This window comes from Primulina eburnea, chromosome 11 (assembly GCF_022965805.1).
Source record: "Primulina eburnea isolate SZY01 chromosome 11, ASM2296580v1, whole genome shotgun sequence".
NCBI lineage: Eukaryota > Viridiplantae > Streptophyta > Magnoliopsida > Lamiales > Gesneriaceae > Primulina > Primulina eburnea.
The window spans coordinates 36,993,453-37,016,078 of NC_133111.1; the positions used below are offsets into that span (position 1 = coordinate 36,993,453).

General features: G+C 33.7%; 4 protein-coding genes across 5 annotated transcripts; 3 read left to right on the top strand and 1 right to left on the bottom strand.

Moving 5' to 3' along the window:
* The first annotated feature begins 722 nt into the window (after positions 1–722).
* LOC140805598 (UDP-glycosyltransferase 83A1-like) lies at positions 723–1,468 on the top strand. The gene is made up of 2 exons (XM_073161860.1): positions 723–866; positions 971–1,468. The coding sequence occupies exons 1-2, from the start codon at positions 723–725 to the stop codon at positions 1,466–1,468; spliced, it is 642 nt and encodes a 213-aa protein (XP_073017961.1).
* A 197-nt stretch (positions 1,469–1,665) lies between these two features.
* LOC140804678 (biotin carboxyl carrier protein of acetyl-CoA carboxylase 2, chloroplastic-like) lies at positions 1,666–5,634 on the bottom strand. Its single transcript, XM_073160768.1, is given in 8 exon segments — positions 1,666–1,999; positions 2,426–2,491; positions 3,173–3,244; positions 3,782–4,115; positions 4,200–4,216; positions 4,218–4,334; positions 4,759–4,815; positions 5,306–5,634. Coding segments are annotated over 8 exon segments (825 nt in total). The 5' UTR covers positions 5,444–5,634; the 3' UTR covers positions 1,666–1,975.
* Positions 5,635–12,716: 7,082 nt separating this feature from the next.
* Positions 12,717–14,864, top strand: LOC140804604 (uncharacterized). Its single transcript, XM_073160670.1, has 2 exons — positions 12,717–12,816; positions 13,245–14,864. Exon 2 carries the CDS (start codon positions 13,247–13,249, stop codon positions 14,684–14,686), a length of 1,440 nt encoding a protein of 479 aa, XP_073016771.1. The 5' UTR covers positions 12,717–12,816; positions 13,245–13,246; the 3' UTR covers positions 14,687–14,864.
* Positions 14,865–18,661: 3,797 nt separating this feature from the next.
* On the top strand, positions 18,662–22,238 carry LOC140805728 (SNAP25 homologous protein SNAP33-like). 2 transcript variants are annotated; one of them, XM_073162007.1, is made up of 6 exons: positions 18,662–18,870; positions 19,608–20,242; positions 21,178–21,271; positions 21,430–21,560; positions 21,677–21,774; positions 21,957–22,238. In XM_073162007.1, the coding sequence occupies exons 2-6, from the start codon at positions 19,748–19,750 to the stop codon at positions 22,054–22,056; spliced, it is 918 nt and encodes a 305-aa protein (XP_073018108.1). In that variant the 5' UTR covers positions 18,662–18,870; positions 19,608–19,747; the 3' UTR covers positions 22,057–22,238. The 2 variants fall into 2 exon arrangements, with proteins under 2 accessions (XP_073018108.1, XP_073018109.1); XM_073162008.1 differs by having other exon boundaries at positions 19,648–20,242.
* The last annotated feature ends 388 nt before the right edge of the window (positions 22,239–22,626 follow it).

Here is a 22,626-nt window from a genome sequence, read left to right on the forward strand (position 1 = left end):
ATATCATAATTTCAAAACATGTCAAAACGTAGTAAAACTTACGTCCAGTTGTACCTTACGTCGATAGGAACTCAGTACCGAAGTCGGATTTCAAATTGAACGGACAGATCAAAATATAAAGGCGTAAGGATTTTCTTAAGAATTCTCGATTCCTTTCTCGTTCTTCACTTTCTGAATTCTGAAGAAAAGCTATCATATATATATCATTGCATGCATGTTATGAGGTGTCCTCATTTTTCGCAAAACACGTAGCACCGCGGTTGCGCTACATTCCGGACCGCGGGTGCGCTCAGCGTACTGATCTACATCCATTTTCCAGAAACTACGACCGCGGGTGCTGTCTTGTTTGCACCGCGGGTGCGGTCTTGTTTCTTACCGCGGGTGCGGTCTCAGTTTTTCAAAAATTGCTACCCTACTGGACATGCACCGCAGGTGCGGTGTCTTCCTGAGCGCGGGTGCGGTGTTGCTTCGGCAACACATTCTGAAATTCAAAATAAATGGCCGCAGATTATCTTAAATTGTGTCTCAGTGGGCCATTTCATAATCCCGTTAATTATAAGTCAATAATCTTTGATTGACAGTAATTAATTCTCGGGCATTACAGATATTGTCCCATTGTATATATTATGTAATTTTTTATCAGGGAAATATTATATTTTGGCTTCTGCAGGGACTCCATTAAAAATGATCAGAAGATCAATTTGCTGCAGAGCATGCCAGCCATGGCCATTACCGAGTCCACGTGGTCCTTTCCAGGAGACAAAAACACGGAGAAAGAAATGTCACATGTCGTCAATGGTATAATTCATAACATGACGAATGCAGATTGGAGTCTTTGCAACTGGATCCAAGAACTTGATCCCACGGCCTGCAACTTAGCGCCAAATCTTTTATCCATCGGTCCATTACTAGCTAAAGGCCAATCTGCAGGAATTTTTTTCCCAAAAGACTCAACCCCTGCCTAAAATAGCTTGATAAACAACCCAAGAACTCAGTTGTCTATGTTGAGTTTGGTAGTACATCGAAGTTCAATCAGCAACAACTAGAAGAACTGGCAAAAGGACTCGACATACTGAACAGGCCCTTTCTATGGGTGGCTTGGTCTGGTCTAACTGACAAGTCGTGCCATTCTTACAGCAACAAGTACATGAAACGAGTGGCTAGTCGAGGGAAAATAGTTGAATGGGCATCACAAGAGATTGTTTTGGGGAACCCCTCGATCGCATGTTTTATAACTCACTGTGGTTGGAGTTCAGTCATGGAGAGTGCAAGTATGGGGGTTCCTTTGGTTTGTTGGCCTTATTTCGGGGATCAGATGTATGCAAAAAGTTGTATCTGTGACGCTTGGAAAGTTGGTGTTTGGTTTAAGCCTAATGAAAGTGGGATTGTATCAAGGAATGAGATTAAAGAAACTGCGAATGAAGTTCTCTCTCCAGTATCATTATCTAGGAAAATGTGCTCAATTTGAAGTAAATTGCCAGAAAGAGTGTTGATGAAGGAGGATTTTCTTTCGCCAATTTGGAATGTTTATGAAGCAAATGAGGTGTTGAGAGCTACCAGCACTGGTTTTAAAGAATGTGTGTAAAAATAGAAAAAATAACGTATGTGAGTGTGAACTATAGCAAATGAATAAGAGAATTATATTAATTTCAAAATGTACGCAATTTTCAGGCATATAACATTCTATCTGGCATATTTAAAAGTTTGTATTCGAACATAAATTAATGACATGAAACCTCATTGGAACAAAAATTAGAAATAGACCAAAGCCAACGTCACTTGAGATTTTTTTTAGGGAAAGAATTTCTATCTTATCGCCAAAAAAATGTATTATTCATCATTAATAAGACGTATCAACATGCGACGAACACTTTATTATTCTAAAAACACCATCATTTAACGTTGGAATAAATATCCCAAAGGGCCAAGAGATCTCGTACTTTCTTACATATGTGACTGCTCTGAACCTGGTTCATCATGGCTCGATGGTAAACAAAGGCTGCAAAGGAAATGGAATAGGTTATGAACAAAATAAATAAAGTACCGGCTTTGTTTGGTTATATTACCGTTGTTTTTGGTGATTAAAATAAAAGTGATGAGTATGTAGCAGATGTTAAGGATTTTAAGATAATACAATTATAGATTAATCACTTCCGTTATCAAACATGAAAAAATTTTGTTTTTCAAAAAAATTAACAAACAAGTCCTTTGCGTTTGGGTTACTCCTGGACAAGCCCACATTCATTTGGGCGCTGGGGCAATGAAAAAAACAGAGAGTTGTTTGAGAGTTCCGAATAATGGTCCTGTTCAGAACCATTATGTGGTAGTAATATGAACCAAGCAGCAAAGCTTCGGTAGCAATGATATTACTATGAAATTGATATAGGAGTGATGAAAGAAGGCAGGGAGCATAGAGGATGCATACCATGTCCACGCTGACAGGTTTCCCATCTTCTACGAGTATCTCGACTATCGTGCCAGATATGTCGGTCTGGGAAAAAAGATGCACCATAAAATGTATTAGATCTTATTGTACATAGAAAAGGTTATAACTATCATTTACCAAGTTATGGAAAACAAACTATTTTGCTACGAATTCTGGAGCTTAGAATCTTGGCACATAGAGCTATTTTACTTCTATCACCAACATTAAAGAAAAGATAGGCGGTGTTTCGTTTTTCAACTCAAAAAAATCGAAGCAGAAAAATGGAATTTTTAAAGTTTCTCTGAATGATAAGATATGAATTTAAAAATAAAAATGATATATAAAGGAGTGATATTGTGTCATGATTGAACGAAAAAGATGAAATAAATTAATAGGTTGATGAAAAACGTGGAGATAAAAATAAGCGGTGTTTTCCATTGTTGATTGATGCAAGCGAGAATAATTAAATTGAAAATTTTGAAAATAATACTGAGTTTTGAATGTTGAATTTTGAGAAATTTCGAGTTGACTGGGTTGGAGAAACAGAGCGATATAGCTCTTACATGGTTCATTTTTCCCGAAGCTACCATTATCAACTGTGTTCCAGTAATCCTAAACTATGTGATATAAGAATGTAGGCATAAGCTGTGACAAAATTTCTCCTATAAGCACTTTTCTCAATTGAAACCTCTTCCGTGTTCATCATGAGTGTGTCAGAAAGTAACACAATCAAACAGAGCAGCTCACCTCAATCTCATTCATTAGTTTCATGGCCTCAATGATACATATAACCTGTCCTTTCTGGATCTTATCGCCAACCTATAAAATCAGACTTGGAATTAGAATTACAGAACTTCGTTACTGCATGAAGAACAAAAACAAGAACAGAAAATAAAATCACAGGTAGTATGACCACTATTAGGTGGCGTGGACTGAGAAAGTAGTCCCTAATTTTACCCAGTTCCACCGTTAAGAAGCCTACTCGAGAATTCAACAAGGAAAAAAAAATTGAAGGTTTGAGTTGCGAAAGATAAAACAGTGTGCAAATTCAAATAGAGAAGCCCACAATTTCAAAGTTCAACACCTATATTTATATTATTTCATTTTGGTTTTCTGAGACGACTGAAGCATATATTACCAGTTACATTAAATTTTGCAATTTGCAACTCATCTGGATATGAGAGGTTGGTTAGAATTTAACTGGTTGAAGGATCTGATAAATTCTTGGGAACCAACGAAAAATTATAATTGTTGATATCGGCACCATTCCATCATACAACCACAGTCCACAAATTCAAAGCACGAGGTATTTAGGGAAAGAATAAATGCAAATGCCATAAAAGAAAAGGCATTAACCTTCACAAAAGGTGGTGCACCGGGAGCTGGAGAACGATAAAAGTTTCCAGCCATTGGACATTTAAATGGAGGATGTGCTGATTTTGGTTTTGTTGGTGCAGGTGCCGGTGTTGGCATTACAGCTGGAGTTGACGGAGCAGAACCCACAGACGCAGGAGCCGGAACATTTGCGTGAGGCATTTGTGGTGGAAGCGTAGCCTGGTGAGTAAGAGGTGATGGGTAAAAAATTGGAGCTGCAACCGATGGCTGTGGCAATGTTTCCTTCTTCCTGATAAGGAGTTCACCATCCATCTGCTTAAGCTGCAACTCTACAATATCTCTTGAATCTACAAGCCTAGACGCATCAGATAAATAAAAGATCATTTTTCAGAACCCAATCAGAAATTGATGGGATGTTTATGCAATGTCCTTCACATACCCAACAAGATTTGCCACAATCGTTCATAAAAGCTGAAATCGATGATGCATCTGGAACTTCAAGTTTCCTTTCAGATTCTTTGGGTAAAACTAACTCGAGTGCCGGAATTGAATTCGATGGCTTCTCAACAGCAACCTAGATAAGGTAGTGTAACATTAACTCAAATTCAATGCATAAAAAGATAAATAATTTAGAACCAAAACCAAAAGACAAAAAGGCAATATATTACAAAAAAACGGATGGCTTAGCGACGGTTTTAATGTAACCGTCGCAACATTCGCGACGGTTAAAACCGTCGCCCAAAAAATTAAGCGACTGCTTACTAGACACCGTCGCTTTTTTAGCTACGGTTTAATAAACACCGTCGCTATTTTAGCTACTGTTTACTAAAAACCGTCGTCTTGTTAGCCACGGTTCATTAAACCGTCGTAATATATTGCGACAAATTTAATAAACCGGACCAAGCCACGGGTTATTAAAAGCCGTCGCTTTTTTACCCACGGTTTAAAAGCCGTCGCTATATAGTAGGTTCAATAGTAGCATATAAGTGTCATCTTACCTCACTAAGCTGGGCGTAGACTTTAAAGATTGCAGAATGGTTATGGGTAGGCCCTTGCTGGAATAAATGTATCATTAAGTTAAGGTGTTGGGTAACAATAATCAGAACCAAAGAAAATTCTTTATCAACACGTAAATTCCCCCCCCCCCCCCCCCCCCCCCCCCTTTCTCTTAATTTATAGTGTGTGATCTAATTCCGATGTAAAGAAAGAGCCACTCATACCGAACATGAAACATTTATCATTTAATGCAACAGAAACTAATAATAAACCTCTCCAGCACAAAAATGGCATCGATGAAATGCGAAGTTCACCAGAAAGCTAACCGAGGAAGCATGGTATGGGTGGATAAAGGCGGCAGATAAATCCACAACAAACGCAGCACATACAAATACCGATCATAGATTTGACAAAGACATAAAATTCAGCGCACGCAAGCAAGCAAAATCTGAGCTCCAATATCACAAAGATCACAAACAAAGCGTGCTACAAAGATGTGGGGATTGAGTCTAACGGCAGTAAAAGAAGCACCCCAATAACAACGAGAACCTGCAATGGAACGATCACTGGTCTGGAATCGGATCGAGAGAACGAAGCAGTACAATGTCTGCTGCCAGCAGTCCTGGAATGCGATGAATCAGATAACAAAGGCGTGATCTTCGGACACGGAACGCTAAAAGAAGCCATGGACGATCAAATTTGGGTGAATATCTGGACAAAAATGGTAAGGCTTTTGTAGAGAGAAATAAGCGATGAATTTGAAGAGAAATCAGCGGAAAAAAAAAAAAACCAAAGACGAAGCGGGGGAAGAGTGGGGCGATACAAACAAAGAAAGCCCCACGAAAACGACACCGTTTCGAATGCATGCTCAGCAACTCCGTTTCTCTCCTTGAGTCCTCTCCTCGTTCTTTATTTGGTAAACCAACGAATACCAATAAATTCACTTTCACCCCTCCAACTATGTGAAATTAATATATACCCTCTAACATTAATGGTTGTATCACATTTAAATATTATAGTTGTTGTTTATATATAGTAACCCCATTTTTAAAATTATTTATTAATTAAGCTTTGGTCATATATGCAGTATAGATATAAAAATAAATATAAAATTTCACGAGTTTTATATTAAACTTCGATATTTTCGGACTTTAAATTTTAATCTGTTCAGATCGACTCAAAATTAATCTGTTTCAAATTCATCTGATATTAATATTATTTCAAAGAGTAGTTTCTTGTGAGACGATCTCACTGAATCTTTATTTGCGAGACGGATCAACTCTACCGATATTCACAATAAAAAGTATTACTCTTAGCATAAAAAGTAATATTTTTCATAGATGACCAAATAAGATATCTGTCTCATAAAATACGACTCGTGAGACCATCTCACACAAGTTTTTGCTTATTTTAAATTCATCGTACGTTCTAGGTAATAATTATTTTGTATATATTTCTTGATAGTGGTTAGCATTGTGTCACGTCGAGGATTCTGGAATAGTAGTGTATTAGGTGGATAGTTATAGATTGTTAAAGAAACAAAACCATTTGTTTTTCAACGATAGAGAAATTATGATGAAATTAATCACATTTACGGGACATGGAAATAGTAATTAATGGATAAAAAGTTTTATTATAAAATCAATAATTTAGACTATACTTCAACCAAGGCAATAACTTCAAAAAAAAACCAAGGCAATAACTTCAACCAAGACCATTTGCAAATTTTAATGAGAAAAGTCTAAGCTGCTAATACTTCAAATTTAAATAGCAATCAATTATGACGTACTACTACTACTACAATACCGAAAAGAGTGGCTCAATAAAATCAAATTAAACCAAACTCGATGCTCGAGGGTTAGTTTCATCCAACATGTTCCCAAAATCGTGTTAGAGTTCCTTGTAGATTCATTAGCTTCATAATTCGATCGTTCGATGTTACAATTGAGCATATGACAAACTGTACGCATTTCGTATATGGGGTTCGTAGAAAACAAAACAAAATATACACATCGTATATAAATGATCAAATCTCGATGCTTTCTTCGAAGAATGTTTTAAAAGTACCATCGAATAAATCTTCCTTAGCTTAATGTTTCTAGGCTAAGATTTATTATTTTAGGTGGTCGATTTAACCGATACAAGATTATTTGTGATTCGAATGACTTAAGAAAAATCGGAACTCTTTGATAACTTAAGAAAAACAAAACATGTTTTAAGGATAAAATGGTAGAACACTTCCGCATGTTTACGTTTCAGTAGTACTTGACCAGAAGAATCAGTAGCATTTGTGATCCATACATTTCAGTAATGTTTAACCAAAAGAAATAGTAGTCCTTATGATTAGAAACCAAAAACAGTAGTCATAGTGGTTGTCATTTATGAAAACACGTCATATTATAACAATTTTATAATCGTTTTATTTAGATATTGTTTCTATTTATTGTAGCCATTTTAAATCAATAGTACATTTCATTAAGACTTGTGTGAGACGGTCTCACGGGTCGTATTTGTGAGACGGATCTCTTATTTGGGTTATCCATGAAAAAATATTACTTTTTATGCTAAAAGTATTACTTTTTATTGTGAATATAGGTAGGACTGACCCGTCTCACGGATTAATATCCGTGAGACGGTCTCACATGAGACCCACTCTTTCATTAAATGTCATTTAATGAACTGTACTGATTGTTTATTACTTCTATTATAAATAGAAACAATAATGAATCGCACCGATTATTTATTACCATATTTTGGTACACAACAAATAACAGGTCTAAAATTTATTTAGATACTCTCAACTGGCAATAGAGTCGTTCTTATCCAAACTTTGAAGAAGGGTTATATAAGGATTTTCGAATGATTCACGAATAGCCAACGATTTATCTCTCTCTATCAAAAATAAGTCATTCGATTACTCTCACACTCAAGCCTTTCATATATTCAATATCTGGAAATCCAGCACACGCCGAAAGTTTTAATCTGATTCAGAATATCACTTTTGTTATTATTATTCACACTCATTTTTATATCATCTACTGTAAAGTTTGAAACATTTATAATATGTGGAAAGAGTCTTTCCAGAGATCAGATTTATTAAGTGTTGAGTTATAATACTAAGAGTTTCAGTGTGAAATATAATTCCTACAGAAGTGGATTTGTACAAGAGCGCACTAATCAAAGTCTTTTAGTGACAGCTTTTGGAAACAGAAGAAGTGGGGACATAGAAGAGATTATCCCTTGAACTTCTAGAAATGCCTTGTTTTATTTTATTATTCACTGCTTAACTCAAGTGTTGTGGACTGTTTCCGTATTTATAGTAATCTACCGTACTTTATCATTTGAACGAAATTAGCCTATGACTTCTCAAAATGTCCGAAGCACTTTTTAAGTAGAAAAAAAATTACGAATATTTATTCAACATCTTCTAAACACTTCATTAATCCCTACATATGCACATATCGTGCTAGATCTAGGGAGATCTTTTGATAATGATAGTGGAGTCTACGGCCGGAGAGACATCTATTTTTTTCCAAAATGACCCTTACATTAATAATTTTAAACATTTATCTTCAAATATTTCATATTTTTGCCGACTAACTATTATAGTTAAATCTAATAAATAACTTTTAGATTTATTTATATATTATTTTATATATAAAAACTCATACCCAAATCAACTATCTAAGAAAAAGAAATATGTATAAAAATCACACCTAAACTAATTACTTGAAAAATACTAAATATATTATACAATTATGTTAGTCTGAACAAACAATCAATGCACACATTAAGCTATATATTAGTTTATTTTTTTATGTTATATTCCCTATATTGAGTTTTCATATAGACTAATTGCTCTCCATATCGATAAAATAAAAATTTGTGAGTCTATAAATCGATTAGTGCACTTGCAAGATGTTTCGGGAAAAAATAAGAAATTAAATGTGAAAGTCAAGCCTGAAAACGAGATCACACTTGGTAGACATTATTGCTTTGACTTGCCACTAAATATTACACGTAAAAGCCAAGTAAATCACTCTAAGTTTCCAATTCTTCTTTACTTGTGATAATATGTAGATGTCACCTATGTGTAGTTTCCTTTGTTGCAACTATTTAAGGTGGGATAATTAAAACTAAAGAGCGGTTGTATAATCGTTCGATGAGGACTTAGTCTAGTCTCCCTTCAGTTTTTATGTATTTCTAAATATATGTATAAATATAGAGAGAGAAAGATATGCGATTTTTTTCATTTAAAAAAACAACCTAGTGAAAAAGCTTAATTAAAAAAATGTGCAAAACATTAATGCAATGATAAAATAAAATAAAAAGAGTGGGTCTCATGTGAGACCGTCTCACGGATCCTAATCTGTGAGATGAGTTAACTCTACCTATATTCACAATAAAAAATAATACTCTTAGCATAAAAAATAATATTTTTTCATGGGTAACCCAAATAAGAGATCTGTCTCATAAATAGGACTCGTGAGAACGTCTCACACAAATTTTTACTAAATAAAAATGGTAGGGAGGGTTTTAATGATTGAGTTGAGATCAATTAAAATTATTAAATCTTTTACTTTTAAATCACACACAAACATGCAGACCATTAATGCATCTCATTATTACATGGCATCATGTGAGATATTTCCCGGTTGTTGCTCTCCAACTACGCGCTAATGTAATGTATTCTGTTTCAATCAAATTAAATTAATCATAATTAAAAAAAATACTAATAAGTTTTTGTGACATGTTCTCACGTATCTTTATTCGCGGGATGATTTAATTTTTTTTCTATATTTTTGGTATAAAAAATAAATTTTTTATAGATAACACAAATAAAATATTTGTCTCATAAAATTGATTCACGAAACCATCTCAAATTTGTTTTTTTTTTAATGAAAAAGTACAAACGTAACATGCTGAAAATGGGTATATTAATAACAATAACGATAAAATTTAAAAGTTCGATTTGTGCAATAAGAAAGCCGGCTTATAAAGAAGCGACAATCATTGTCACTGTTTATGGTTAGTTGATATTTCCGTAGCTAGTCTGTTGGCTGGATTTTGTTTTTAAAATCTGCATATAATTAATTTAAACCAGTCGCTGAGACACACGTATTGCGTGTAACATAATATTATATATTTGGAAAAGTGTTTAATCAATTTATAAAACGAATATTTAACATTTGTAATTTGATATGAATATTATCATTAGTATGTTTGTACACATTGTTGTGTATGACGAAAAATGTATTTCTATGTTGAACTTAATTTCAATAAAAAATATAATAATATTATGGTAGAAAAAAGAAAGATTTTTTTTGCGTTAAAAATACTAACCGTAAGGTTTTTTTAAATTGAGAAGTTTTCAAATGTGTTGGTATGGTTAAGGTTTCCATTTTTGGAGAAGATTTCAGACGTAGGATTGACGTGGTTGGAATTATTATAATTTATATGTGGTGTTGAAGAGAAGGGTAAAAGGGAAGAAATTTTGGTGTCCTCTCCAAGCAGTTTTTCTAACTCACTCACACTTAATAATATAGTATAAATATATGAATTCTATTTCAAATTTTACATAATAAATCTCTCGATGATCTCACCAATAAAGATCTTTTGGCATTTTTTTTAAAGAAATTTATAAATAAATTTACTTAAAATTACATATAAATCGTAATATCCGATGCACTATGCCGCCACCATTTTTGGGTACGTAAGTTGTTGAGGTTCCTCCACTAATCAAGAAAAATAAAAATAATGCTCTGACACCATCTAAATTAAATATGTTTGGCTCTTATTTTATATATTTAGATGAATATTTACATAGGTGAAAAACATTCACCCTTAATCTACATTTATTATCAAAACATACAAAATACGAAAGTGTGACATTATTATTATTTTTTCTAACGTAGGAAACAACAAGCATTGCTTTTCGGTGAATTGATTGACGCAATAATCTGTAAACCATGTAAGTCAAGTAAATCATATTAGAAAAGTCATGTGTGAGAAGTTCGTTCAAGAAGATGCTGACGAGAAAAATTCAACTCACTACTATTGATCAAATATTCATCTGCTCCACTAACTCGAACATTTTTTAGAATAAATTTGCTGACATGACTTACTTGTTAGGCTCAATTATTCAGGTTGTTTGGTTGATTTATACAAGATAACCATAATATTACCAATTATCTATATGTGTTTTCTTTCAAAAATACATATTTAAAATCAGCTCATAATTTCATATCAAACATCGAGAGCTTAATTTAAGTATAAGATGCAAGTAATTGATTACAAGTTAACAAAATAATTTATAAAATATTTCGAATAAATTATAGTCAAATAGACTATAAATTATTTAAAAATCCTTCTATGTTTTGGAAAACTTGTGAAATGATATTTGGAATAAGTTATAGTCAAACATATATTACAATATTTTGAACCAAGTTACCCAAGCATAACGTAATTTAACGACATTATATAAATTTGATTTACAATAAACCCAGTGTTTATTATCACATCACAAATTATCTTTCAGCTTATTTTGTCTTATTAAATCTTTTTCCAGTTTGGTTTATTCAATTCATTTTCCAATAATTTTGTGAGGAAAAATCTTATATTTGGTAATGAATGTTTCTTTCTTTTTTCTTTTTTCTTTTTTTGTGATATTGATCGTCTATTTTGTTAAATTTCAGCTTTAGTCATTTATTTTTTAATTTTTTATCATTTTAATTATTTTAATCTAGAATACCAATATAAAACTTCATATATCAACAAAATATTGATATAACTTATTAAATTTCAATTTTAGTAATGTATTTTCTGGTTTTTTATAATTTTAATTATTTTCATCAGAATACTAATATAAGACTTCATATATCAACTCGACGTCAACGCAGTATTGATATCACGTCAATATATATATAAAAAAGACTAAAATAATCAAATACCAAATTATATATTATATGCATAAGAACAAGAAGTTGTTCTTATTCCTCCTTGTTGGGGTTCGAAGCAAGAATGAGTATTCTGAGGTGGGCCCCACCCACAATTTTTGAATCTTTTCTTTAATTTAGATAAATAAACTGGAAAAAAAAAACTAAAATGAAATGAGCCAAAAAGTCAAAAAGTATAACCGTCGACGACATAGAGTGGAATCGAGGGCACTCACAAGAGCCTTTAACAAAGGGTTGATTAAATATTTCTCTTGGTTGTTTTTAAAAAATTAACGTTATTTGATTTTCTAAAACAGATATTCTATTTGAGTTATTCATGAAACATTACTTTTATAGTAAAATATTATGTTTTATTGTAAATATTAGTAATGTTGACTCATCTCACAAAGAAAGATCAATGAGATCATCTCATACATACTTAAATTAAACCTTTTATATTTTTAGGCAAAAACTTGTATGAGACGGTCTCATGGGTCGTATTCGTGAGACGGATCTCTTATTTGGGTTATCCATGAAAAAATATTACTTTTTATGCTAATAGTATTACTTTTTATTGTGAATATGAGTGGGGTTGACTCATCTCACAGATTAAGATCCGTGAGACGGTCTCACATGAGACTCACTCTTATTTTTATACATGTGTGTGTGGTTTTATACATGTATACTTTTTTCTAAATTTAAAAGTATTTATATTTTGCCACCCAAAATAAAGAAACATAAAATCTGACCCTCAAGTTGCCTCTTGAATAATATACTAGAGCCCCTAATCCCCTCTTTCATTTGGCAATGTAGGCTTCTCCAATAGCAAGAGACAAAGGAAAGAATCGTTTTTTTCAGTTAATTTTTTTAAAAAACCTTTTCTTTTCTTTTTTTCCGGAGCCGTCGGATTGCTCCACCAGTAGGAAAAAAATATGAGCCGTCGGATTGGGTTGCCGTAGGATTCTCAGTTGGGCTACACGTGCTGCTATCTGTATTTGCTTTAATTTACCTCTTTTTATCTTTGCTTTCATGCATGGATTTCTCCTCCCACAGAAACCCATTTCAATCACTATACATACATATACATATATGTATTAAAATATATTTCCGTCATAAGTAACAAAGGTAAACTGACTCTGCCTTCAAAATCGATAATTTCTTCAACTTTCAACTACCCTATAGCTACTGCTTCTTCTGAAACTAGTAAAAGTAGCTTAAACATAGAGAGAAACAAAGAGGGAGGTCTTTTTAAGTGGCTAACTAGCTTGCCTTTCTTTTCGTTTCTCTGGTTTTTAATATTCGTTCACACATTTCTGGTTTATGGGATCTTGTTCTACTCCAGAGGCAGAGAGTTGAGAGAATCTCAAATATTTGATTTTCTTCTTCTTCACCAGTTCTAGATTCAAGAAACCTGTGATCCAACTTCAAGCTTGAGTTTATAATATTCTTGTTCCTTGATTTTGCGCTGTTTCATTAGCGTTTGATCAGTAAGACAGAAGTTGAATTTTTTTTTTAATCTGTGTTTCCTGATTTTCTTTAAAATCCCGATTCAGTTATGGAGGGAGATCAAGAATGGAAGCATATCTGCAAATTCTGCAGCAAGAGCTTCCCCTGTGGGAGATCTTTGGGTGGTCACGTGAGGTCTCATTTGATCCATATCTCATCTGGTCGAGATCGTAAGTTTCAAGAAGACGGACCTCCGTCTCTTACCGATGGCAAAAACAATGCTAGATTCGACAAACTTTCCGGGATCCCATGTAGTTATGGACTAAGGGAGAATCCAAAGAAGACGAGAAAATTCTCAAAGCCAAGTGAAGAAGATACTTTGCTTCAAGAAAAATTCTGTAAAGAATGTGGCAAAAGTTTCCAGTCCTGGAAGGCTTTGTTTGGCCATATGAAATCCCATTCTGTCAATAGAAAGATCGCCAATAGTTCAGAAGATGATTCTTGGGATAGCCAGTCTGACAATGAATCAGCAGCTCCATTTTGCAAGAAAAAGAGGTCAAACAGAATGAAAAGGTACACATCTACTACAAATTCATCGTCTTTAGCGAATTTTTCGCCTTGTGTTTCTGAGATTGATCAACAAGAGCAAGAAGAGGTTGCTTTGAGTTTGATCATGCTTTCCAGGGATGCTACTGTAAATTGGGGTGACATGAATTCTTCTGATTCCTCTTATAATAGTTTGGATTTTTCGGAAGGTAAGAAATTTGGTAAGAATTCTGGCAAAGGGTCGTTTTGTAGTGAGCCTAAGTTCAAGAGATCGAGAGATAAGCTCAAGAACACGAGAAAGAAGAAAAATCTTGATCCAGAATCTGAAGTTAACTCGCCGAGGAATATGATCCAGAAAAGTGGATTGGATCAGTTTGAAGGGCTGAAATTCAACAAGGCTAAGTCAAGCAAGAGAAAGTGCATTGATTCAAATGATTCTGAAGCGAGTGTGCCTGTTAAAACCTGCAAATCCCTATTTGCATACAGCCCTTTTGAGTCCCATGATTCTGAGAAAACCAGAAAATTCTTATGCACGATATGCCAAAAAGCCTTCCCTTCATATCAAGCTCTTGGGGGTCACAGAGCTAGCCACAAAAAGTTCAAAGGCTTATGTGCTCCAAGAAGCGAAAACGACAGCCACGAAACCGAAAATTCACTCATTCAAAGTACTAAAAGCATGGCAAAAATTAGTGCTTTTGCCACCAAAACTGCATCAGAAGTTGAATTCTTGAAAATTAAGGAGCATGAGTGCCCAATTTGCTTCAAGGTTTTCCCGTCAGGGCAGGCTTTAGGCGGGCACAAGAGATCACATTTGATAGCAGATCAGCCCAAAAGTACTACTCATCCGTCTGTCGTGATTCAAATGCCGGCCTCAAACATTCGGGACTTTCTTGATCTCAACTTGCCTGCTCCGGTTGATCACGAAGAATGGTGGATTGGCCTAAGCAACGATAGCGAAAGTGGAAACCAGCATAGACCATTGCTGGGCTTTCTCTCGAGCTGAACATGATCTTGCTAGCCTTTTTACCAATGTACAGATTCATTGATTCTTTACAGAGTGTTTGAAGTTCTCTCTAATCACTAGCAATACTAATAGTCCTATTAGCTCTGAACTTACATTTTCTTTCTTTTTTCCCTGATTTCTTTGGTCATTTCTGGATTATATAACATTTGATCTTTAATATATTTAAAGTGTTAGTATGTCTGGAGCCTAAATCTCTAGTTTACTATTTGAAAATGCATTTAATCAAATGTTAATAATTTTTTCTGTATCTTTTAACATGGCATGCATTGCATCACTGCAACCTAAAATTCTTGTGCTGTGATTATTTTTGACTTGCAATGAAGGGAAACTGCAGGTATTGAAAATTGACATGGGGAAGCAATTTATAATGTACACAAAGTCATTTTATATCTTATTTTTTGCAGTGGTATTCCATATGTTTTGATAAGATAACATGTGTATTAAATATTTTTTTTTATATGTTTCAATTTATATATATATATATATATAATTAAAATATGGCTTTAATTATGGCTACCCTTCTCCTTTCCCTTTCATACTTAATTAATTATTATTGTTTATTTATATGTCAATTATATACATTATTGTAGGTTAATGTCTGCTCCATTGACTGTTCCTGCACTAATGTTTGCTTTTTATATTACCACTTGAAATACAGATTTGGCCTGTGCGAAGTCTATTTTTATAAAAAAATAAAATAAATTGTAAGTAAGCTTTTTACCAGTCCCAAGTTGTAACATAAAGAATTTTATTTATATTCTATGAAACGCAATGTCATGTTTCGAGTCGACGAGCCTACACTACACGAGCGAGCTTCTACGAGACAATATTTGATGGTAATTGCTTTGTATTCGTCTTATTTTACGGAAATCATGAATCAAAATTAATAGTTATATTTCTCCATAAATCTTTTCAAACAAATTTCTAGACTCAAGAGATGGCTCGTCTTATCCCAACATACTATTAATCAATATCTCTCATTTTTTAATCATTCTAATTAGACGAGCCAAATATTATTACCCCTTTCTTTGTCTTTGTCTTTGTTTTGTTTCGACTTGTAAAACATCCCCTAATAATGGGGCTGATAAGTTAGGCCAACTGAATGCGCAGCCGAGAATCTTAAAATTGTAATCAATTGGTCCTCATTAAACAACTTTGAACATTAAAACCTCAACTATCGCATATATGATGTGTTCTAAGTAGGTTTTTATTCTATATTCGCGGAATTTATAACTATGTTATTATTGAAAACTTATAGTTCGTCTATCACTGATACATAATATATTAGACTGATAGTAAATCTGAGTGTTACGAATAATAAGACATGATTCGGGATCTTAGTTAAAGGTGACCAAGGTTTCATGGTGAACGGGACCTGGCCTTGAACTAGACCGTGGTCGATGATCAGGTTAACGAGGTCGACCGCTCAGAACTAACGCAATGGGTCAGTTTAGAATTAGGCTTTTCCGAACCCTAGAACTAACGATTCAGCGCGTCAGTTCTAAACCACAGATTGAACAATTGGTTTAGTTTTTTTTTTTTTTTTGTCATTTTTTGTTCTTAGTATCATATTAGGAATTAAAAGGATACGTGCCCAATTTCAGATTTTTTGATCTTTTAAATTTGTACAATTAAATTTTACTTAATTAACAATAATTTATTTTCTAAATTTAAGTTTCGATAAAGATTTTAGTTTTAAAAATTAGTTAAGTTTTTACTGATTATGTTCAAACTTATACCAGAAGTATGAACTACATGGATATGTTTTCTCATTTGCTATCTAGTTTCTACTCAAAAACTCCGGTGAGTATTGTGAGACAGATCTCCAACCCGAACTGATTCATTAAAAAAATATAATTTTTAATGCTAAAAGCCGAATCGAACTCACTGAGCCGAGACGGAAACCCAGAGGGAAGCTCTCCATTCCGCTACAGAGACACAAAAAAAAACACTAGTTATTATTTTTCACTTTAAGTATGAATTAGATTGACTCGTCTCACCTCTCACAAAAAATTTACTCTAATTTCTATCATGAAAATTGTATATATTCCAGGATTCTCGATATACTTATCTTATGTATCAAGACTAATATTTATCGATACGTAGGGAATGTGTATAATGTGTAAGAATACATCGAGCCACATCATAAGCCCGAGTATCGATGAGCTCAGCTAGTCGACCAAAACATATTTCGTGGTTGTTTCAATACTAGGTGGGAGCTCGAGTAGTCGAGTTTAATCCCCACCCAACTAGTCATGCGATGCGGCTGAGTTATAAGAACCGCTAATCCAGGGAATGATGGAGATATATATAAAAGATGCACCTATTTGGGTGCCGACTTACAAGGGGTCAGGTTATTACGCTTGTGTTGGCTCATTATCGACAGAGAAAGACATACATGTTAATATCTTATGTCTTTCTTTCATGGTTCATCTAACTAATCAGATCATTAGGTATAACGTCAACAATTAGAGTTGTCAAATAGGCTGGCTTAATAACATAGCGGATTGAGAAAACTCCAACCCAACACAGATTATGGGTCAACCAATAAAAAATTGTCAAAAATATGGTTTTTAAAAAAACCCATAAATTATTATAAATAATGTAAATCTTTCAAAAGTTATTCATCGATAACACAAAACCATAATAAATAATATTAAAATTCCAAAAACTATCGTACATAAATCATTTTAAAACATATTAATTGTACATAAATCATTGAAACAATATGGTAAAAAAAAAAAAAAAAAATCAAACGACCTGTCCCAACCAACAATCCAAATGAGTTGACTCTTTTTTGCCCGCCTTCTAGTTGGTCATTAAATGGGTAACATAACCCGCCTATTTTTCAGCGTTGGACCGACATACATGACCTCTTTTGATGATTCTATATTTTTATCAGTAATTTGACGTACAAGAACGTTTATTAGATCACACATTTCGATACTAACGTCATCCACATCAAATTTAACTTTTTTTATTGTATACTTGATATAATTGGCAAAAATTTGTGTTAGATAGTCTCACGGGTCGTATTTTGTGAGACAGATCTCTTATTTGAGTCATTAATGAAAAAATATTATTTTTTATGTTAAGAGTATTACTTTTTATTGTGAATATTGGTAGGGTTGACCCGCCTCACAGATAAATATTTGTGAGATCGTCTCACAAGAGACCTACTCGATATAAATTTTATTCGGATCCCCTTGCATCTATTTTTTCTTTTTTTTTTTTTTTGTGGGGTTGGGTGTGATTAAAAATGCATTAGTGGATTAATTCAATGTTACCATTGGAAAAGGTCCAACTTGCTTCTTTCTAATCTTAATTCTAATTTCCACTTCTGTGTACGTGTTAAATATTATCATGCACACAACACAAGTCTTTTGACAACAATTTATTTAACTAATTCTTAACTAAATTATTAACCACATTTTTTGGTTGGTGCAATTTGTAATTATTATTTAGGTAATATGTGAGTTTTTGAATTTTTTTCTCATTAATAATTTAAATATCTGTGCAATTTGTTGGGTAAAATAAGGATAACATTGTAATTTTAAAATTAAATTGTTTAGAGATACTACACAACCTTCATTGCCAAAGTTACACATGTAGTGGATGTGAATAAAGTTAATATCTATGTAAAAACTATTAATTTGAAAATTATTTATTTAGATAAACAAAAAAATATTTTCTTAATAGTTTATATCTATATTATAGTTGTATACACACAAAATAATCATATCAATTTTAAATCAAATAATCCAAAATTTTATGACAAAATGTTAAAAATTTAGAAAATAACAATAAATTATCGTATTAAAATAATTATTCTAATTAATTAATTATCAAAATTCACTTATAAATAATCATTTATGATTTTTTTTTTGGAAAATTACTTGATATAAGAAAATATTATATATTAAAAAGTAAATTCATATCCATGTAACAGTTTCATGGCCAAGTGGGCTAGATTTGAATAGTCGCAGTTTCCGACCAATTTCGAAACCTCTTGGCTCTTACCAAGTCTCTCGACAAAGATTTTTCATCATTCATTTATTCCACTTCCAAATTCATTTCTCTGCATTATCGTCGTTGAATTTTTCAGAAAAAAGGCTTCCCTTTTGGAGCTCTCCCTATTCTTGATTATCCCTTTAATATTTCAGGTATTACCGCCTATCTTTTCTTTATTAATCTGCAAGAATTTGAAATGAATTTGTGGATTTACATGTGACCCAGTTCAAAAGTTTCCATCTTCAAGTTTCGTATGAAGTTTAATAGTTTGATTTGTTCGTGCCTTCTGGTGTTTTGTACTTCCTGCTGAAGGAGAGATGTGATTTTACTGTTTTTATCGTTATGTTGGTTAAGCTGATTTGATCGTTGTTGGTGACGTTTGGTTGGTTTCCAACTGAAAGTTCTATTATATGCCGTATTTTTTAGTACTTCTGTATGATGAAATTCAGATTTATGAAATACTTATCAACGTTCTTTATAACTCGCCTGCTTTGTACAATGGATCTTTGATCCATTTAAGATCCATTGTCCAAAATTACCACTGCATAATAAGTTGCAGTAATCAGAAAGAGAGTTAATTGATTAGTGAATTATGTAAATTGTAGTTTTTATCTTCTTGTTGAGGACAGGTGGAAGCTTTTACTTCCATTGTCTATGGAGAATTCATTAGTTGGGGCCTTAGTATATGGACGGAAAGTCGTTCTTTTTGCTCAAAGGTGTTACCTCATTTTTGTGAATAATATGAACTAGATTTTATTTTACCTCATCTGTCCAAGTGCTGATCAAATCTTTGTTTTTCTTTCTTTGTTTGTTCAATAGTTCTATGCTATTCTTTTGTGTGTGTGTGTGTGTGTGTTTGTTATTTATGATTGTTTCTATGCTCTTGCAGACGCCCTGACTGTTGGGTACGTGTTATTTTTCATTCCCAGGAACTTCACGATCACAGGACGGATTCTTTTTTTATAAGACTTGCAGATTTACTATCAAAACGCGTCCTATTTTGATCCTAAATTCATTTGGTGGTATAAAATGTTCGGTCAGAAGAAATCCCCCTTGCATAGGTTCTCTAACCACCACTCAGGCGACCCAAAAGTCCCTGATAATCCCATTTCTAATCCGTTTGGTTCAGATGATGAAACCGACAGTAAGCAATCCCTTCAAGCAGCTAGACGAACCTCATCAGACCCTTCTCCCATGACACCAAATTCAAGCTTGAACCCTTTTGATGATGACGAGATTAAAGGGACCTCATCATCTAAGCCTTTTCTTTCTTCGGCAGATAGAAACAAGTACAACAATGATTTCCGGGATTCCGGTGGATTGGAGAACCAAAGTGTGCAGGAATTGGAAGATTATGCTGTATATAAGGCGGAGGAGACTACAAATACTGTCAATAGTTGTCTCAAAATTGCTGAAGATATGAAAGATGAAGCTACTAAAACATTGATCACTTTGCATCAACAGGGAGAACAGATTACGAGAACTCACTTGGTTGCTGCTGATATCGATCATGACCTTAGTAGGGTATGTTTAATTTTTGTATGGTTGGTATTCTTCTCATGCAGAAACACTCGCATATTAGAAGCCAAAGATATGTGGGCCATTAACAGTATCTGCAGTAAGCATTGAATTAATTCACAATTGTTTGAACATTTGACTCGTTGAAAGGCATTTAACAGGAAACATAATTCTAAGTTTGGCCTTAATCTTTTCCTGGCTTAATTTTAGAATTTTTACTGTTAAATTCATATGTGAACCCTAAACCATGCTGGAGGGAATGAAGAGGAAATATGGCAAGAGAAAATGCATTACTGACGACACTTGTACATAATTTTGTAATCATCTGCTATTTTTAAGGAGAGGTATCAGAGGTGGAGTCAAGAATTCAGGCTAAAATAGGCACTCAAACTCTTTCATTCAACTTCAGTAGTGAAACCTCAGAACTAAATGAAACATTTTTCCTTGTTTGGCTATTTTTAAAGTAAAACGTTTTCTTCATCTTTTCTTCGAGAATGATCCCCTCTTTCTCCTCATTAGTGTACTGTTCTATATTTGATTCAACTTAATCTTTCACTTGCTTGTCTAAACTCAGTGAGGAGTTATCTGTCTCTTGCATGCTTCACTAAGTTTGTATGCTCATATATATATATATATATATACTCTAACAACTCTAAGTTACCATCACTTCCATTCTTTATCCTTGTCACAGAACATTCTAAAAACTATTCTTCATTAATCTCGTCTAAGTTCTAGGAAGACATGAAGATGATCTAGGCGCTGTGAAACTGCTATAATTAATGGTGATTTTGGATGTACCCTCTAAAATGTACATGCCTTGTCTCTGGATCGATGATAGTTCATCATTCCTATATATGTTAAATGTTTCAGCTAATTATGCCCGTTATGTCTCTGCTACTTGCAATAATTGTTCCTAAAAACCATGTGCCTATATATTACAGGGTGAAAAGCTCATGGGAAGTCTTGGGGGAATAATCTCCAAGACATGGAAGCCCAAGAAAACTCGCCCAATAGCAGGCCCTGTGATCGTTCGAGGTATGTGACCATGGTTTTTTTTGTATTTATCACATATATCATTCGTCGAACATTCCAACAAGACTGATCTTTAGTCTTATATTCCTAGACCAGTGGGAAGGTTTTATTTTTATAGTTTTCTTTGCAATTTCCTGGTTATAAGGCTTGTTATTATGTAGATGATCCAGTGCAAAGAAAGGGCAATCACTTGGAGCAAAGACAAAAATTGGGGCTGACTCACACTTCCAAGGAAATATCTCATAGCCGTACACCACCAAACGAACCCACAAATACGTTGCAGAAAGTTGAGGTATGCTTTCTCATGTGTAATATTTAGGTTTAAGAAATGAAGTGTTGATGTGATAAAGTACGCCTTTTACTTTTTCTGACGCCCAACTGATTATAATTACATGATTTTTTTACCAGTTTGAGAAAGCCAAACAAGATGATTCCCTCTCAGATTTAAGTAACATACTGGGGGAGCTAAAGCATATGGCCATAGACATGGGATCTGAAATTGAAAGGCTAGTTTTATTCAACCTCTCTCTCGAACTCATCTTTTCCTTGTTCCGGAAAGTGTGAATCTTGGTGTTTGTGTGGCAGCCTGTGTGAAAACGCATTCTATCACGACCATCGAACTATGATCAAATAAATTTATCCATTGGAGATACAGATTAATTATTCCCATACGACTCTTACACTGCAGGCAAACCAAAGCTATCGATAATGTTCAGGATGATGTGGAGGTGCTGAATACCCGGGTGAAAGGCGTTACTCAACGTGGCCGTCGTCTGCTTGGAAAGTAGAAGCCTGTAGCCATGGCTACAATTGTCCCATGTCGTGTAACCTTCCGTCATGTTACTGTTGTCTCCGTGTTTCACCGGTTTCTAATAATTCGTAGCTTTGATATTCAATCCATATTTCTATATGATTCGGACAAGATTCGGGACGCGATTTTGGACAAGATTTGAACTTGTTTTGACACTACTTGTTAATTATCATAATTTATCTATATATATGTACGCATGTACATACAAATGTACTTATCTCGTGTTCTAAAATTTCTCTCCATGTTGGAATCTAGGTTGTCTCAGATTACTAGGAACGTAAATATCTTCGCCTTTCTATTATAAATCTGGACTATATTTGTATTACCAACGATGCAGCTAGACTGTCAGACGGACTTTGGCCATAAAGGAATATGTTTAATTAATATTAATCATTTGAACCATTGTGCTTCTTTAGTTTATATATAAGAATGTACGTAGCAAATAAATAGGAAAAATTATCCAGAAATACACCTAAAAAGTTTTGTATATAGAATAGATCTCTTGTGAAATGGTCTCACAAATTTTTATCAATGAGGCGGGTCAATC

Excerpts from the sequence above, each read along its gene's own strand:
- LOC140805728 (XM_073162007.1), top strand. The coding sequence starts at position 19,748 with ATGTTCGGTCAGAAGAAATCCCCCTTGCATAGGTTCTCTAACCACCAC. Across the intron at positions 20,243-21,177 it reads TCGATCATGACCTTAGTAGG|GGTGAAAAGCTCATGGGAAG; the intron begins GTATGTTTAATT and ends TATATATTACAG. Across the intron at positions 21,272-21,429 it reads AGGCCCTGTGATCGTTCGAG|ATGATCCAGTGCAAAGAAAG; the intron begins GTATGTGACCAT and ends GTTATTATGTAG.
- LOC140804604 (XM_073160670.1), top strand. The coding sequence starts at position 13,247 with ATGGAGGGAGATCAAGAATGGAAGCATATCTGCAAATTCTGCAGCAAG.
- LOC140805598 (XM_073161860.1), top strand. The coding sequence starts at position 723 with ATGGCCATTACCGAGTCCACGTGGTCCTTTCCAGGAGACAAAAACACG. Across the intron at positions 867-970 it reads TCCAAGAACTTGATCCCACG|CTTGATAAACAACCCAAGAA; the intron begins GCCTGCAACTTA and ends TGCCTAAAATAG.